This window comes from Erpetoichthys calabaricus, chromosome 18 (assembly GCF_900747795.2).
Source record: "Erpetoichthys calabaricus chromosome 18, fErpCal1.3, whole genome shotgun sequence".
In the NCBI taxonomy this organism is placed as follows: Eukaryota; Metazoa; Chordata; class Cladistia; order Polypteriformes; family Polypteridae; genus Erpetoichthys; species Erpetoichthys calabaricus.
Genome location: NC_041411.2, coordinates 43,988,256 through 44,007,489, shown reverse-complemented (window position 1 = coordinate 44,007,489; position 19,234 = coordinate 43,988,256). Strand labels below are relative to the sequence as shown.

Sequence of the window (19,234 nt, the reverse complement as noted above, 5' to 3'; positions counted from 1 at the left end):
GCTCAGCGGGAGCGACCACAATCGGCCACTGCTCAGGTGCCGGCCAAACACCCAGACTCACTGCTCAGCTGCCCGCGAGCCTGCGCTCGCTCTCCTGCACCGGCTTTCCTCTATCTGCTTCTAATCTTCTCCTGCAACCTCCGTTTCTTTCTTTTCTTCTTTTCTCTTCCCCTGCTAGCCGCCTCGCGCTTCTATTTATTACGGGGACGTGGATCAGATGTGGCAATTAGCAGCACCCGGGAACAATTAGTGCCTTGAGCATGGGAAAGGCGCTATATAAATAAAATGTATTATTTTTATTATTATTATTAATTACAGATGCAGACAACTCATCACCTGTGCACTTAAGAGAGGTTCACCCGCATCACGAATTCCCTGGGAACCGATCCGCCACACTACCACACCCTCTCTATAAGCCGTGAAGGCGGCAATTATTTATTTAAAAAGTGGCCTTTTTGACGTGAGCTGTGGACCCGCTACACCACAATGAGATATTGTTAATGTTTTCATCTTCTGCCCCATCATCACCAACTGCTTCGGCCTAGTCCATTGATACGCATTTAACCAATTTGCCGTGTAACTGATCGACAATTTTCATGTTAATTCATTTGACTTCATCATTTCTCGCTAGCATATTGAGATGAATTAGTGATTCTAAACTGGATCTTCGTAAGAGAGTGTGTGTGTGTGTGTAAGTAAGCCATTTAATGGACTGGTCCAGGTTAAGTGCCGGAATGCACCGGATGACCGTGATCTTGTTTGATAATAGTTTAAGTATGGCATGAGTTGAAAGAATCTCATAGCAAAAGTCTCTGTCTCGCGGGACATTCTTCCAAAAAGTCTCGTCTCGTCACAGGATTTGTCCCGAGATTTTTTAAATTCATAATAGAGAGACACCTACACGTATGGGTTTTCTTACAGTAGACCCCTAAAATCTTTAAGCAATATTGACTAAAGTTGCTTCTGGGGTCCTTCTAGGATTAGGGGCTCCGAAGCGTAAGCTTCATTAGTTTCATAGCAGATCCATCGCTGTTGCTCGTGTATACGAACACCATTAGAAATGAGGACATTAGAGGGTCAGCTCAGGTTGGACGGTTGGGAGACTGTCAGAGAGGCGAGATTGCGTTGGTTTGGACATGTGCAGAGGAGAGATGCTGGGTATACTGGGAGAAGGATGCTAAGGATAGAGCTGCCAGGGAAGAGGAAAAGACGAAGGCCTAAGAGAAGGTTTATGGATGTGGTGAGAAAGGACATGCAGGTGATGGGTGTAACAGAACAAGAGGCAGAGGACAGAAAGATATGGAAGAAGATGATGTGCTGTGGCAACCCCTAATGAGAGCAGCCAAAAGAAGAAGGGGCTTTGACTGCCCAAATTGCCATGGCAAGGCACAACTCATTGATCTTGATTTAAAAAACTTTAAAAAAAAAAAAAAAAATTTTAAATTAAATGAAAACCTACAGCTTTCCACCAGCTTTGTAGAGGATGTCTAGTCTTGATTATGTACCCGATAGAATGGGTTGCATGATTGGAGTAATAATGAAAACAAGCAGCATCATTTTCTTACATTTCGTAAACTACACTTAATTTCATATCTCAAATGCCCTTTAAGGATATTCAGTATCTTTGAGGGTCCATTCCAACCGCAGACCCCACTTACTTACAACAACAACAACATTTATTTATATAGCACATTTTCATACAAAAAGTAGCTCAAAGTGCTTTACATAATGAAGAAAAGAAGAATAAAAGACAAATAAGAAATTAAAATAAGACTTACTTAGTCACATGAAGCCAGTTTAGATAGATAGATAGATAGATAGATACTTTATTAATCCCAATGGGAAACATTCGTTTAGACTCACCCGTCGATCTTTGTGCGGCTGGCTGACTCCGTCCTGTACAGAGAACGTCCATACGTCTTCATTGACAACAGACAGAGGAGGCACTGGGGTTTCTGTGTGGCTGCAGTGCCAAACAAACCAATATGTCGCTCGTAAAGCACTAAATATAACCCTGCTAAGCCGATTCAGATGGAACTCACAAGAAACAAATAATTCACATTTAGCAAACGGGCTGCCTGAATAAGTAATATCTCAGGGAACCATTTGAAGGTATCGATTCATTCCAGCATGCGGGGTATGTAGTCCCGCTGCTCCACACATTGAATGAGTGTGTTGTGATCTTAAGAGAGCAAACACTGCATGCTACCATAAAGTACTTTCAAACAGATGATGCTCACATGCAGAATTTATCGATCTTTGTATAAATAAAACCCTTAATAAAGTGCACATGATCTAAAATTACAAATGATCATCATTCACCATAATGCATTGACATGCTGACCTGCAGGCTACATCAAACACCCAGAAGGAACGGCCATCAATTTATTTTTAACCTTCTTCTTCCCATAAAAGCTTGGAGGAGGAAGGCTTTTCTGGCAGCACAGGTCTCAACTAATTAATCTAACATGTATATTATGTACATTAGTGGGGATTCCCTAGAAACCCACCGAAATTGCACAGCAACGGTGACCAATCCAAAAAAGTGACCCATTGCCAATTAAATGGAAAAAGAGCATACATAATTATAACATCTTCACCTCCAAAAGGGGTGTTATTGCCCCAGAACCTAAAATGGATGGCCTTAAGTCTGGAGAGGCAGGCTCTTAACAAAAAAGAGGTCAGGAGAAAGAAAATGGTGCAATGCACTCAAGGTCCATGACTGTGCCAGCTGCTTCTGGGGAAAAGGCACTTGACCGACTGCGCCATGTTTGTCAAAAGGCATTTGAAGGAAAAAGATCCATCCATCCATCCATTATCCAACCCGCTGAATCCGAACACAGGGTCACGGGGGTCTGCTGGAGCCAATCCCAGCCAACACAGGGCACAAGGCAGGAACCAATCCCGGGCAGGGTGCCAACCCACCGCAAGACACACACACAAACACACCAAGCACACACTAGGGCCAATTTAGAATCGCCAATCCACCTAACCTGCATGTCTTTGGACTGCCCGGAGGAAACCCACGCAGACACAGGGAGAACATGCAAACGCCACGCAGGGAGGACCCGGGAAGCGAACCCAGGTCCCCAGATCTCCCAACTGCGAGGCAGCAGCGCTACCCACTGCGCCACCGTGCCGCCCAAGGAAAAAGATGAGACAAACAAAAAAAAATGGAAGTGTTTGAGCAGAATTTCAAGCGCTACATCTAGGGAAGACCAAGGCACTGCTCGTCACCTGCCTAATCTCAACTGGATGGTGAATGGTGGAGGCAGCATCGTGCGACACGGGTGCTTCTCAGTGGCAGGGACAGGGACACAGGTCAGAATTGAGAGGAGGAGATGAATTCCGTCAAATGCGGGGAGGACCCTGAAAGAAACCCCGACGGTACACCTTTCAGAATGAAAAAAAAAAGGACTGGAGACATCCATCTGAGACAACGCTGGTGTGGCTCCAAGGCAAATCAAGGGGTCCTTGAGGAGCCCAGCCAAAACCCAGACTTCACATCTGTGGAGGGACCTGAAGATGGCAGCTTACTGCCACTTGCTAACCAATGTGATGAAGAACGGGATAACCTTGCCAAATCCAGGTGTGTAAAGCTTGGAGACTCACCAAGATGACTTGAAGCTGGCACTGCTGCCCAAAGGGCTTCTACAAAGTATTGAATTAGGGGTCTGAATACTTATAGGAATGAGAGATTTCCACTTTTGATTTTTAATAAAATTTGTAAACCTTTTGGAAAACAGGCTAACGGAGTATAGATTGACAGAAAATAAGCAAATTTACCCATTTCACATTTAAAAAAGAAAAGGGTGTGTGGACACATTCTGAATCCACCTTAAACCACAGACGCATTAAACCGTTACACGTTTCTGTTGGCAGCACCCTCCATTATCTCCGAAATACAACACACAAGCACATTGTTATAGAAATACGGATTCATTTTTATTCATAAAAATAAGAATTGTGTTAAAAAGGGATACCCAGGCGAGCCAAACCATTTACCCATCTCCTCCCCATCATAACACCTGCCCTCTTAGTGCCACTGCACAGCAACATTGTGGAAGACATCCATGAGTGGCCCATCCTCCCGTTTTTAGTGACTTCTCCGAGCCTGAGTGATTAAAATTAGCCTCAACGATTATGAGGACACCTTGTCAGGTTAACACACTGCCAAGCGCATTTAGGCACAATTAGAACACAGTATTAAAAAAAAAAAAAATAAGGCCTACAAAAGCGGCCCACCATAGACATAATCTGAATGGCCCCAGCGGCTCAACACTGATTGGAGTTCTGAACTAGAAGAAAAACAGCAAAATTAATAACAGGGCAGTCAAGTGTTGAATTACGCAGAAAAACAAAGGTTAACGGTCTGTTTTAATTGTGCGGCTTCAAAAAGCAAATGCACAACGGGGCAAACCGGATGAAACTTGCTAAAGAGGTCTCACACAGGACTCCATGTCTGAGCGGAGCTCTCCTTGCATTTGAATAAGCAAAAAAAATTAATTACAGAAAAACGTGATACAAATCCTTATAGTCCATTAAATAAAAGCAGTCCGCCTAATCACAGGGCATCAACTAAAGTGCAAAAATAGAAGGCCTGTCAGATCTTCCGATGTGGAGTGCCACACTGCTGACGCATGACAATTTGTCACGGAGATTTTCCACGGCTTTGATAAAAACATTCAGTTTGTAATGGGCTGAGTAACATTATGAGAAGTCATTCCACCTTAAGGAAGAAAGGGCAAACTGGTACAGCGGCAAAACAGTCATGGAAGTGGGAAAAGGAAGCAGCTGTGAGACAAGCAAAAGAAAGGGCAAGGCAGCTGCGGGGTGACCCCATTCCCATAAGGCACAATTCCTCCAGAATACTAGAAAAAGGTCCAATAATCAAAACACACTGGCAGTGGCCACCCCGACACACTCTGGACACCCTCCTCCAACTGCACTTAAAACCAAAAACGTTTAAGACAGCAAGGAGGGATCCACGTAGTATGCAATGGTGAAAGGGGAGAAATGGCATAGACAGGGCAGCAATGCAGATTTACCCAGCAAACACACAGGCAGGGAAGGTGCATTACTGGAGCTTTTTCGTACCCACTCCTGCCTCCATCTCTGCAGAGGACTGGAATTCCTGGAACAAGAATGATCAACAGCCTTGGACTTGGAGTCAGGGTCTTGGAAAGTGGAGCAGCTCCCCGCCGAAAAGCCGGCGCGTCAGCTCTGCCCAGAGTAGACTCCTCTCCCGCTGTGCCCCCTGCATCAGACCCCGGTTCTCCTGGGCTCTTCTTGATAAGTACGGCATCACCTCATTAACTGGGCCATATGGGACGTACTTGTAGACTGGATAGCCAGCTTGGCCTGGAGCAGGGGAGGCAAAATTGAGGAAAAAAAGATATTCAGTAGTGGGAAACAATTTTGTAGGCCTATATGGGGTTTGAGTTGAGACAAAACATTATCTGCATCTTCTTGGGTCATTTCGTGAAGCACATGAACTGCTCAGGCTTAAACAACAAAATTTGCAAGCAGCTTTAATTTGAGACCATACAGATTAAAAAAAAAATGATAATGCAGCACAAAAGGATGCACTACCCCACCCCACCCCCAAAAAAAATCTGCAATATTTACAAGCTTGTAACAATAACAGTGCCCTTAAAAAGTATTCACCTACACCTTGGACATTTGGCATTTTTGGCACGGATGAACAAAAAGGGACTCTTCAATGTCAAAGTCATAGTGAAAACAGATCTGTGCAAAGTGGTCTAAATTAATGGCAAAACACAGCATTCCCATAAGCATCCCCCCCCCCCCCCCCTTAATAGGGCACCCCTAAATTCTCACTGGTGCAGCCAATTGGTTTTAGAAGTCCCATCTTTGGCTCAATGGAGATCATCTGTCTGAGGTTTCTATAGATAGTAATATAAACGCACCTTATCATGAAGGTCCAACTTACGGTGAGTCATTATGGAGGCCTAACCGACACAATGAAGACAAAAAGAACACTCTAAGCAACTCGGTGAAAAGCACAAGTCAGGGGGGAACAGAGACAAGAAAAAAAAATCCAAGTCACTGAACATCCTGTGGGGGTCCAGTTATACCAATCATTACAAAATGGAAAGAGTATGGAACAGTAGTACTCTGCCCAGAGCAGGCCGACAACAAAAACTGAATGGCCATGCAAGAAGATGATGAGTGAAGGAAGCCACCAAGAGACCTCTGAAGGAGGTACAAGCTACAGTGACAGACATAACTGTCGCATGGATGCTTCACCAGTCACAGCTTTATAGGCAATGAGAAAAAAAACACATGTAACTTCTCGGCTAGAGTTTGCCAGACGGCATCTGGAAGGTGGCTTTGTAGTCTGAGGAGACCAGAATTGAGTTTTTTGGCCATCAGACTAAATGCATTCTGCACATTATTACAAACACAGCATCCCCATCACGAAGCACGGTAATGGTAGGGATACTTCTCCGCAGAAGACCCTAGCAGGATTGTGAGGGTAAAATTTAATGCAGCAAAATATGGCAAAAATCTGATGCAGTCTGCAAGAAACCTACAGCTTGGCAGAAGATTTGTTTTCCAGTAAGACACACAACCCAAAGCATAAAGCAAAATCTGTAGAGGACGGACTCCAAAACAGTAATGTGAACGTCCTGGAGAGGCCGAATCAGAGTCCAGATCTCAATCCAATTGAGAAAGTTTGGCTGGACTTCAAAATGGCTGCTCACTCATTACCTCTTAATGCAGAATGGCAGAGCTTGAGAAGTTTGGCAAAGAAGAATGGGGAAAATAAAATGGTGCAGTTGACATGTGCAAAGCTGATAGAGATCTGAGGACACACACTCTGGCTGACAAAGGTGCAGCTACTAAATACGTAAAAGAGGGTGAAAACGTATGAGATCAACAATTCGGTTTTATATTTGTCATTAACTTTGATCAGATCTGCCATCACTTTGACATTAACAAGTCTTTCTGTTGAACACTGCCTAAAAACCTCAAAATACATCCATTTTGATTTAATGTTGCACCAACAATAAAATGTGAAAACTTCTTATAAGCATGAGTCCTAATCTTAACTATTAGAGAGAAGTTTGTGTTGCCACATGAATTCTGCTGCACTTTGGGTTCTTACTCCAAAATTAGGTTTTCCTCCCACATTTCAAATTGTGCAAGTTAGTTAAATGGAAAGTGAATACTGGCCTGGCATCAGTAACACCATGTGTGTGTGTGTGTGTGTGTGTGTGTGTGTGTGAGAGAGAGACTGAGACCATGTGAAAAGCTGACGCTCCATCCATCTGTTAGTTGCTGTCTTGCACTCTATGGCACCCATAGCTCAAAATTGTATAAAATGGCTTGGGAGTGAATAAACTGGCGTTAGTACGATAGATTCCAGGCCTGGTCAGCGTCACAGTTGAAAGTCATACATATTAATTTAAATGGCATCTACAGTGCCCTCTATAATGTTTGGGACAAAGACATTTTTTTTTCCTTGATTTACCCCTCTACTCCACAGTTTAAAATTACAAATCCAGCAATTCAGATGTGACTAAAGTGCACACTGCAGACTTTCATTTAAGGGTATTTATGTACAGGTCAGTCACACCATGTTGAAATGACTCCACTTTCTCAACACGGTCCTCCCATTTTAGGGCACCATTAATTGTTAGGACATAGCAATGGCAGGTCTACTTAAGCCACAATATTTAGTCCTGTGTTGCATATCCCTTGCATGCCGTGACTACTTGAAGTTTGAAATTCGTGGACATCACCAGGTCCTCAGGACTTCTCTCGTGATGCTCTACCAAGCCGCTAATGCAGCCATTTTCACTTCTTGCTTGTTTTGGGGGCTTGCCCCCTTATTTTTTCTCTGGATATGGAAGACATTCTCCAATGGATTTAAATCAGGTGACTGGCTTGGCCATTCAAGAATTTTCCATTTTTGAGTTTTGAAAAACTCCTGTGTTGTCTTAGCAGTAAGTTGGGATCATCATCTTGTTGTACGATGAAGCGCCGTCCAATGAGTGTGGAGGTTTTAACTGAAACTTGAGCAGATGAGATGTTTCTATACACCTAAGAATTCATTGTCCTGCTGCCGTCAGAAGTTCCATCATCAATGAAGACACATGTGCCAGTACCCGTGACAGCCATATATGCCCAAGCCATGACACCTCCCCACCATCATGTTTAACAGATGAGGTGGTCTGCTTTGGATCTTGGGGCAGTTCCTTTTCGTCTCCACACTTTGCTCTTGCCATCACTCTGTTGCAGGTTAGTGTTGGTTTCATCTGTCCACAAGACCTTTTCCCAGTAACCACCAGGTTCTTTTAAGTACTTAATCGCAAGCTGTAATCTGGCCATCCTGTTGTTTATGGTCTACATCTTGCAGGGTGGCCTCTGTATTTTTGTTCATGAAGTCTTTTGTGGAGAGTCTTTTCTGACAAATATACATCTGCCTCCTGAAGACTGTTTCTGATCTGTTGGACAGGTGTTTGGGGCTTTTTCTTTACTATAATGAAGATTCTTGTGTCATCAGCAGTGGAGGTCTTTCCTTGGCCTAGCAATCCCTTTGTGATTACTGAGCTCTTCAATGTGTTCTTTCTTCTTAATGATATTCCAATTGATTTAGGTCATCGTAAGGTTTTAGCAATGTCTCTAATGATTCTATTCTTGTTTTTAAGCCTCATAATGGCTTCTTTGACTTTCATTGGGACAGCTCTCATCCTCATGTTGAACAATGGCAACTACAGACTCCAAAGGGTAGAAGCAAGCTGAGGTATCTTATGATAAAGCAATGAAACCCACCTGAGGAATCACAAAACTCTGACGCCAGCTGTCACAATCATGATGCCCTGAAATGTGGTGGTGGTGGGGGTGTGGGGGGGGGGGGGGGGGGTTGGGGGGTATGGGGTGGAACCGTGTACAAAAAGTGTGTGACAGAAAAGAATAGAAATCCCCTTAAATGAAACTCTGCAATGTGCACTTTAATCACGTCTGAACAGCTTGATTCGTAATTTGAAAATGCATCTTTGTCCCAAATAGTATAGAGGGCACTATACAAGTTAGCCTGTGGTAAGCAAGTGTGTGTGATTAACTAGCATCCCATCCAGAGTTCCTTCCTGCCTTGTGTCTGATGCTTCCAGATAAGCGCTGAAGCCCTGAGAAGGTGGATTCACTTTGTGGATGGAGTGTGCTGTAGTTGCTGCATTGCCACTTACCCAGAGGGAAGCTGATCTGGTCACACATCCCCAGCAGTTGACCAAAGTACACTTTATTTTCAGATGGATGGATGCCCAGCTGATTCATCCTGTACCAGTGCAGTTGCAAAATAAAGAGAGAGAGGAAAAAACAAATGAGAAACATTTTATCATGGAGACAACTATTTGAACAAACAGTGAGGCTAAGTCCCCCTTCTTGGATCATTAGGATTCAACACGATGAGGCTCAAATAAAATACTAAGTCAAACGCACACATAAATAACATTAAAATTCTGCACCTATAACTGATCTCTTCTTTGGATGTCCTTGCATTCTTTAGAGTATTTACAAGGTTTTATATCTCTTTGGTGATGTAGACTCCTAGGGCTAACCAACACACTAAAGACACAACCTTAACCTCCCCCTCAAGGCTTAACATTTAGTGGTACTGGTGGGATGAGTGGGCTTGATGTTCAACAGAAACCTGCAGACTTGCTCTTGGACCTATAGCCTTTAAAACATTCTTCATTTAGACTGATTCACACACTTCAGCACCTGTTGAGGGTGAATTTGACGGTCTGCTCATTGTGCGATGCCACCATAACATTTGCCTTTCTGTTGTGGTGGATCTCTTCCAGAACATAATCCAAGCATCTGCAAGTAACAAGAAAAATATTACTCCCGTGCCAAGGCCCGCATAGTAAATTTAAAGCATCCATCCATCCATCCATCCTCTTCCTCTTATCCGAGGTCGGGTCGAGGGGGCAGCAGCTTGAGCAGAGATGCCCAGACTTCCCTCTCCCCAGCCACTTCCGGGAGAATCCAGAGGAGTTCCCAGGCCAGCCGGGAGACATAGTCCCTCCAGCGTGTCCTGGGTCTTCCTCTGGGCCTCCTCCCAGTTAGACGTGCCCGGAACACCTCATCAGGGAGGCGTCCAGGAGGCATCCTGATCAGATGCCCGAGCCACCTCATCTGACTTCTCTCGATGCGGAGGAGCAGCAGCTCTACTCTGAGTCTCTCCCGGATGACTGAGCTTCTCACCCTATCTTTAAGGGAGAGCCTAGATACCCTGTGGAGGAAACTCATTTCGGCCGCTTGTATTCGCGATCTTGTTCTTTCGGTCACTACCCATAGCTCATGACCATAGGTGAGGGTAGGAACATAGATCGACTGGTAAATTGAGAGCTTCGTCTTGCGGCTCAGCTCCTTTTTCACCACGACAGACCGATGCAGAGCCCGCATTACTGCGGATGCCGCACCGATCCGCCTCTCGATCTCACGCTCCATTCTTCCCTCAAGCTGGCTCTTGGGAAATTTAAAGCAGTTTCTCCCAAATGTAGTGGAAATACGTTCAATGCTGTGAGGAGAATGTACCCTAAATAAAAGGGAAGACATTGTTCTGATAGAAACTGTTTGGGTGCTAGCAGTTCACAACGTAACCAATTCTTCAATCAACTAAAGCTTTCCCATGCATCTCCTAACACTGAGAAAAGGGGCTGGTGCAACTCTTTGACTTACCGATGGTACATATTATTGGTAGCCTCATAGGTTGGATTGATAGGGTCTTCATAACCAATCTCTTCAGCACGGGTCCTTTCTTGGTACATGTAAGCTCCCCGGACAAGTTTGGCACCAAAATACCACCCTTCACGTCGACACAACTCCACATCCACTGACACATTGTCATAAGCTTCCTGCAATTTTAAGGAGAGTACACTATCTTAGCAAGACTGCATAAAAGAATGATTCAGAAAACTAGACAGTGGCAGGATCATCTGCACTACACACCACAAGCTGGTGCATTCAATTATTACTCCACTCCACTAAGTCAAGAGATCAGAAAGTGGCAACAGGACCTCAGTGTTAAACCTTGGATTAAACTCCCGGTGCCCAGCGGCCTGCGCATCAGTAGCGTTACGCACCTTAAGGTAGCACTGATAGGTGTTGAAAATGATGGGCTTCTCGGTGTTAAACTTGCGCTGCATTTCCAGAGTCAGTCTGCTAATGGCTGGCTGGAAGTATGTCTGCTCAGCGTCCACCATCAGCCGAACTCCATGCCTCAGAGCCTCCTGAAAATGAAAATACAATCGAGGGTCTTTCAGAGTTCCGGTCTTAATTATTTCATAAAGCTGCTGGGTTGCGTCATTGTCTGTAAATGTAAACACTGCCATAAAAGCCTCAACTTTACCTTGGCTAAGACATCCATTCTTTGTAGCATTCTTTTCATCTGCTTCTCCTCTTCATCAGTAAATTTGCTCAGAAGTGGTTCCAGTTGCCCAGTCTGCCAAGAAAACCGGAACAAAAATAAGCTAAATATAAACCATCTAAGCAACAGCTGAAAAAATAAATCCTTTAATATGTAAAACGAATTTTAGATCCTAAAAATAAAAGGCCACTAAACATTTCCTGGATTATTTGGAATTAGCTCTCACTGCTTGTTCTCTTCTAATGTGGCAAGCCCCAGATTGTTCATATAATAATCCAAGTGTGGTAATAAAAACAAGAAACCTGAAGGAATTCAAAAACAACTTGGGAGGATTTGTGCAGATCAGAAAATTAAGGGAAGTGTACTTTTTCAGAAGTAATTTGGAACAGATATCTGACTGGAGATTTGAAAAAGTAAAAACATGAGAAGCTGATAGGCGATTGTGAGGAAGTGCCGGTGCGGAGGGAAAAAATCCTCACTGTCTCTTTCTGTCTGCTAGCCTAGGGCCTCTTTTTAAAATATATGGGCCACTCTGGAGCCGATTCCAAATGATCTTGGAATTCCTTACAACTCTTTTTGACAATGAATGACAACTCCGCTTATCTTGACAAAAAAATGAGAAACTGATCTAATCCTTCTTTGTCTGGTGTTCCACCATTGACTAAAAATGACACATTACAATAGCGGTGTAAAGTAGTAGGAGTAGGCAAACAAAAAATACACATGGTAGTGTGATCCAGAGGTTCAAATCTTCTCACTGTATATGTACAGGCTACCCCAGTTTTCCAAAAAAGCACACAAGTTTGCTTAACTGGCAACTCTAAAATGGGTCACCCTGTGTATGCGTAAATGGGACCTGGGATGAACCCAGGTTTTATGTAAAACATTTCCTGCTTTGTATCCAGTGCTACTGGGATAAGTTCAGTCCTAATCATGACCTGAAGTGGATATAGAGGGTTCGAGAATGACCGACTGAAAAGAATTTTGAAAACGGTTAGTGCTTGCAGGGTCAAAGAATACAACACAATGACTAATAAGGACTTTCATCTCATGGTGGCAGCAGGGCAAATAGATCGTCCCACAGTTCCCTGTCCCCAGATACAGCTTCCTGCTCGACATGAGGAATTCCCAAGCCATCTGAGAGATATAATCCCTCCTATGTGTCCTGGGTCTGCAGCAGGGTCTCCACATGGTGGGATATGCCCGGAGTAGTATGCAGTAAAGTCGCCCAGGGGTATCCATACGACATACCCAAACCACCTCAACTGACTACTCTTGATCTGCAGGAAAAGCAACTCTACTGTGAAGCTATCCTAAATTGCTGTGCTTCTTACCCTGTTTGTGAAAAAAAAAAAATCCATTTTAGATGCTCGTACTCGTGATCTCATTCTTCTGGTCATTATCTACAACTTGTCAGATCGCAGGTTTTGTGGGAGTGTGAACGTGAGTGAGACAATAAAACTGGGGAAAAAAAAAAACACTAAATTTGACAAGTACTATAAATTTATACCAGCTGTTACAGATGCAAATCAAATGTATGTTTTTATTGTATAAAATTAACAGTAAGAGCAGTTCACTACTCAAAACAGTAAATTTGGGAAGCAGCCAGTATTGAACCCATGACCTCTTGATTGGGAGTCAGCACTTCTTACCATTGCACCATGATACACATGCAGAGCAGGCTAGAGATAACAAAAGTACTAAAATTCATAAGTCTAAAAAAAAAAAATAGTAGTAAAGATCGTATTAGCACAAACAAACGGAAATTATTACTCTGTGAAATAACGAAACAGCGAAAAGAGATTGAATATATTGTTCGGATTTAAACTTTAAATCGGAAACTTGTAGAATGTCTAATTCGTGCTGTCATCAGGGAAAAGTAGTGTTTCTTCCCAATGAAGAGGCATATCCATGAGAATTAAAAGATTTGTTGTTTGGTGAAAGTGAAATCTACATACGCAAGCAGCAGAGACGCTAAGTGGCTGGTGCGTAGCGCAGGCCAGGGGGGTTGGCAAGCGAAGCCCCCTAGTATTCTTGAATAAAAGTGCACTTGTTTTGTTATACTTGTACCTTTTGTGAAAGTGTATATTTGATATTTGGACTTCAGGCTTCACACATTATACACTTCATGTCTACATTTTGTCAATTATTACTAAAACATGAAAAACGTTTCTGTTTTAACAATGTGTTTACATAGATTGTTGTATAACCGGAACACACATGAAATGTATGTATTCCAAATGATGGTGTATTATTTACCCTCTACAACTCCAGGCACTTCACTCCAAGATAAACACTGAACACTGAGAACCTTCTTTGCGAATTGAACTGCAGCGGTGGGCAGGTGGATGGTATAGTAGGCTGCTTGCTGTTTGTGCTGATCGACACATTTACAAGACAAAAGACGCCGATGGAGTGGTGCGAACGGATTTAAGGTGGGCCGGGATTATGAGTTTTTTCGTAGGCTTTGGCAATTCTGGTGTTAAACGTCTAAACGTTACCAACAAAATCATTAATGTCTAAAGGCAAATGGATGTTCTCCCTCATTACATTACACAATACCTGACATTAACATTGGGAATACGTTCCTGAAAAGCAGCTCCAAATAAGATGTTCTCACCCCAAAGGAGTAAAATAAAACAAGCTGCTATATAAAATATGTCAAGGCTTGAGCAACATCTATGAGCAGTTGCACATCCTCTGAAGGTAACCACTGTACTGTATGTGCTAATGCACACAAATATTTACAGCACCAGCCATCACATTCTGATCTTACGATCACAGCATGCACTACATTTACAATGTCTCTGTGCTACTTTTCCAAGTGATGTACAATCTATTGATCTTTGTTTCACTTGGAGTCTTTAATAGCAAGTACCATCCGGAGATGTTTTAAAGAGCAAACAGGAATACAATACAAAGCAACAAAAGTTAACAAGACAGATTGCAAGGCAATTCAGACTGAAGATAAATCACAAAGCTACAGAGACTCTTGGAAGAGCCTGCAAATTTCTGGACATGTAAACAAGACAGTTAAACAAATGTACAAGGAAGTCGATGAGCAGCTCCTAACATACTAAATTAAAAACGCCATCACACTGCACCTCTGTGAAGTTTTGAAGCAGCTTGCAATAAACAAACTAGAACATCAGAAACACTTTGACAAGAACAGGCCATTCAGCCCAACAAAGTATGCCAACCCTATCTACTGTACCTCATATCTGCAAAATAATATCAATTTGGGTTTTGAAGGTCCCTAAAGGCTTACCCTTTACCACACTACATTGCAATTTACTCATCAACGGTTCTTAGTGTGAAGAAATCTTTTGCATCCTTGCATCCCCATGTTGTTAAAAACCTGCTTTTAAAGATAAAACTGGGATCCACTGGACTATTTCCTTTTACATTTTGTCACCTCCTTTTTTCCATCCGCTTAAACTGAAAAGGTTCCAGCAGTCTTCAGGGAATCAGCCTAGTCACTGTTCTCTGGACTTTTCCTAGCACTGCCATGTCTGTATTGTTCAAATCTTTGGATGGATGCTGTCCAAGTGTAGTAGGCAGGATTTTATTTCTGGGCATTCCAGCTTACCCTCAAATCATACATATGCAGACCAAGTTAACAAGTGAGTAAGTGAGGGTGTGACCCATAATGAACTGGAGACCAGAACTGCACACAGTACTCCAGGCGAGGTCTCATTAATGGGCTATATAGGCTAAGCATAACCTCCTTTGACTTGTACTCTACACATCAGTGTTGCTATATAAGACAAGATTTTGTTAGCCTTCTTAATGGCTCATGTACACAGTCTAGATGTAGTGGACTCCTCACTATACAACGACTCCTAGGTCTTTCTCACAAGGTATACTTTCAAGTTCCAGACTTCCCAATAGCTTCTGCACACGGTCTGAATGTAGATAGTGACAACTCACCATCTATCTAGATGAAGTAGATATGATGACTCCCTGGTCCTTCTCATAAGGTGCACTTTCAAGTTTTAGACTTCCCGATAGCTTCTGTACGTGGTCTGGATGTAGATAGAGACAAGTCACTATCCGACTATCCGTCTATGATGATGTAAATACGATGACTACGAGGTCCTTCTCAAAAAGGTGCACTTCAAGTTCCAGATTACCCATTGCATATTCAAATCTACCATCTATATGTATTACTTCACATTTGCTTACATTAAAATTCATCTGCAACAAATCTGCCCTAGCCTGAATTCTGTCCAAGTTCCTCTAAAATGATTCGGCTGCTTCTATGTTATCTTCCATTCCACTTAACTTGGTATCATCTGCAAACTTAACCAGCTTGTTATTTATATTCCTAACCAGATCACTGATATATATTATAAAGAGTAGCGGCCCCAGACCTGACCTCTGAGGGACTCAGCTTTTAACATCTACTAATTCTGGTAAGGTTCCTCATGTCATAACTCTGTTTTCCATGTCTGAGCCAATTTTGCAGCCTCCTACACACCATGCCCTAAATTCTCACTTCTTTTACTTTAATGTGTAGCCTGTTATGTGGGACCTTATCCAAAACCTTCTGGAAAAATCAGGATAATTAAGGACATATGCACCTCCCTGATCACAATTTTTTGTAGCTTCCCCATAGAATTCCAGCATACACGTAAAACACGACCTTCCCCATCTGAGCCCATGCCGACTGGTCATTAATATACTTGTTCTTGCCATGTGCTGTTAAGCGTTTTCCTTAATAATTCCTTTCAATAATTTACCATTGATGCATGTGGCGTATTGTTACTTGGATCAGCCTGATCATCTTTTTCATATAATGGGATTACATTTGGTATCTTCTAAGGAATCTCTCCAGTGCACAGTCCCTTTTGAAAAATATGCATCAAGGGCTTATAAATGTACTCATTAACCTCCTTAAGCACTCTAGGATAAATGTTATCCAGTCCCGGCAGTTTGTTTGATTTCAGCCTTTCTAACCCAAACAGCACTTCTTTCTCTACAATTTCCAAATCACTGGCAGTCCCTGAGGAAAGTACTGAAATGACTTTATGCAATAAATGTGTAAGGGGAAGAAGGTGACTTTTTCTTTTTAAATCTTAAGAGCAACAACATTCATTGGATGAAACTGAGATGAGAACTGCAGTATTTAATGTTTGGTTGTAATTCTTCTTTTGACCATTTAGGGGCGACATTACTCCAATGAAAAGTTGTAAAATGGATAAGCACTTTAAAATATCTATCAATTTTCTAAACCTGTCTTTTCAATAAAACATTTAAGAAGGGCCAGAGAGTGGTCACAACAAACCCTGGACAGGGAAATCACTCCAATCCACTAACTCTAAATGTTTTAACTGAGAGTCACCGAATAACCCAGCGTTCCCCAATCTGTGGGCCGCGACCAACGAAACCCAACTGCTCTGACGATCATGCTTGAATCACAGCGGCAGCACTACAGGTGGATCATGGCCGACCCCTGACAAAACCCCATCATCCCGTATGACGATCACACTCGATTCACAGTGGCAGCATCGTAGGAGGATCTTAGACAACCTCTCCAACCCAGGCTCAGACATTTTTGATTCAACCAGGAGTAAAAGCTGCTTGATTCCTCTAACATGCTGATGTTCCAGCAATCCCAAAACTTTGATTACGCTTGATCACCGAGGAGGTCGCAGACACATTACCATGTGAGAAATTGGGTCTTGACACCATAAAAGTTGGGAAACGCTGAAATAACCCAAGATGGGTTAGGGACTGGGAACGGGGACAACCATACTCGCATATTGAGAACATGTAAACTCAAAAACTCTGACCAGGCTTGGTTTAAACCCTGAACTCAAAAGCTGTGAGGCAGCAGAGATCAGATAACCACCATACTGCCCAGCACCCTGAGCCCAAGCACAGAGTTTAGCTAACAGATCTGGACTTGTTTAATAATAAAGTTGTGGACCGACAGAGCAGCTGCCTTTACCTCTAGGTTTGGGATAAGCAGCAGGTTGGAGATCTTCATTCGACTGTCGATCAAGCTGTTCCAGTCGAGCAGATCCACAGTACTGAAAACAAAGAAGCAGATCATCACTATAAACTGAAAAGACCATTCAACAGCACAACACAATTCACTGCACTGCCCTTATCTATCTGCAACTGCTTCAAATGAATGGCAGATGTCTTCCTCCCTGCCACGTTAGCATGCTTCACCTTACCGCGATGGAGGGTCTTTTATAAATGAGAGCTACGCAAACTACAACTCTGATTGATTGAAGATGGCGCTACAGCACAAAAGACTTGCTGCATCTCACCTAGTGTGGCACCTGATGGGGTGAGAGGAAAGAAAAATGGGCAACAATAAAGTAACATAAAAAAAGAAAACGAGAAAAACCTTTGTTGAGAACAAACCAATTACAGTTCATAGCCCACGTTCTATAAAAGGATGGACTGGATGCTGTTTAGCATCACCATTTACATAAGGGGTGAACAGCAATAAATAAATAAACCAGTATCCTGTTATCTTTTTTCATTTGCGCATTTCTGTGTGGAAATGAAAAGTTTACCTTGCATGATTTTATTTTTCTGGTTTACACTACCAATCATAACTCTTTACCAGAGCAGCAGAGTGATGCAGTTTTAGACACTGATACCCCACTGTTCAAGTGGCTCAGATTACACTCTTCCCCCTATGTTGAAAAAACAAAACAGCGTTCCCCTTGTCCTCCCTCATCACCAAAAACATGCTGGCTTGTGAACCCTGTAATTGGCTGGCCAACAATACAAGGCGGGTTCCTTCCTCACCCCTGATGCTGCCCCTCTAGTCACTAGTTCCCTGGGACTATACCATAAAATTAATGATGTGCACCTCACCATCCGCCAAATCCTGTTATCACTGGATGACCATGACACAAGGGATGGGCTTTTCTCTGAAGATTTGAGAGAGATCGTGGTAACTGGCCAAAAAAAAAAAAGTTTGGTTACCAGCCTTCAAGTTTGGTAACCATTAGTGCTGCTACTTCAATGATGAAGGTTACGAAGAATGGAGGATAAGGCCCGGCATGATTAAGTGAGTTACGTGTATGAGCTTACTTTGTGGTAGACTTATATCACTGCCTTGTGCCCATCGCTACCAGGACAGGCTCTGAAAACTGTTTGGCATTTTCAGCCCAGATTCGGGTGACATACAAGCCAGCAGAGCCGGACTGACGTTTACAATCAGCGGGAGCTTTCCTGGTGGCCTGCTGCCTGGTCTGGCAGAGCAACCAGTGAAATGAACTAATGGTCAAATTATGTAATGTTATTATACTGGAAAACAAGCAGGCGTTATAATTTAATTTTTTTTTTTGCATTTATATAGTCCTTTTCTCACTACTCAAAGCGCTCAGCAATTGCAGGTTAAGGGCCTTGTTCAAGGGCCCAACAGAGCAGAGTCCCTTTTGGCATTTTACAGGATTCAAACCGGCAACCTTTCCGATTGCCAGTGCTAGGGCTGCACGATTAATCTTTTTTTTCTCGTGATAACGATATTTATGACCCACGATCAGTTAATAAATATCGTCGCGATTTTACAGTATAAAGACCAAACTGTTTTTTATGGGCTGAGTTTACGGATTGGACTGCGTCACTATGACGTTACTGTGTCTAGATTGCAAGCGCTTTCTGAAGCAGTAGAAGTCAATAGCAGCAATAACAGTCAGTCAGAATAAACATATGATGGCGGAGCAACGTGAGGAAGGTGCAGAAGTGCGATCGTTAGTTCCTAAAAAGGGGTCATACTCAGTTGTCTGGAACTATTTCGATTTCGAGGAATGTGATGTTGATCAGGTACGAGTCTTGTGCAAACTTTGGTCCTGTTCCGTCCAA

At 42.9% G+C, this 19,234-nt stretch overlaps 1 protein-coding gene across 1 annotated transcript in view; it reads right to left on the bottom strand.

Annotated features, from left to right (window-relative positions):
- Positions 1 to 3,920: 3,920 nt before the first annotated feature.
- Positions 3,921 to 19,234, bottom strand: part of prodhb (proline dehydrogenase (oxidase) 1b) — a 49,474-nt gene continuing 34,160 nt past the window's right edge. The window contains exons 8-14 of the mRNA XM_028823973.2: positions 17,355 to 17,436; positions 11,384 to 11,476; positions 11,118 to 11,264; positions 10,714 to 10,889; positions 9,751 to 9,849; positions 9,216 to 9,304; positions 3,921 to 5,361 (exon numbers count right to left, since the gene is read on the bottom strand). Coding sequence (XP_028679806.1) covers positions 5,171 to 5,361; positions 9,216 to 9,304; positions 9,751 to 9,849; positions 10,714 to 10,889; positions 11,118 to 11,264; positions 11,384 to 11,476; positions 17,355 to 17,436 — 877 coding nt within the window. The 3' untranslated portion in view covers positions 3,921 to 5,170. The remainder of the gene's footprint in view (positions 5,362 to 9,215; positions 9,305 to 9,750; positions 9,850 to 10,713; positions 10,890 to 11,117; positions 11,265 to 11,383; positions 11,477 to 17,354; positions 17,437 to 19,234) is intronic.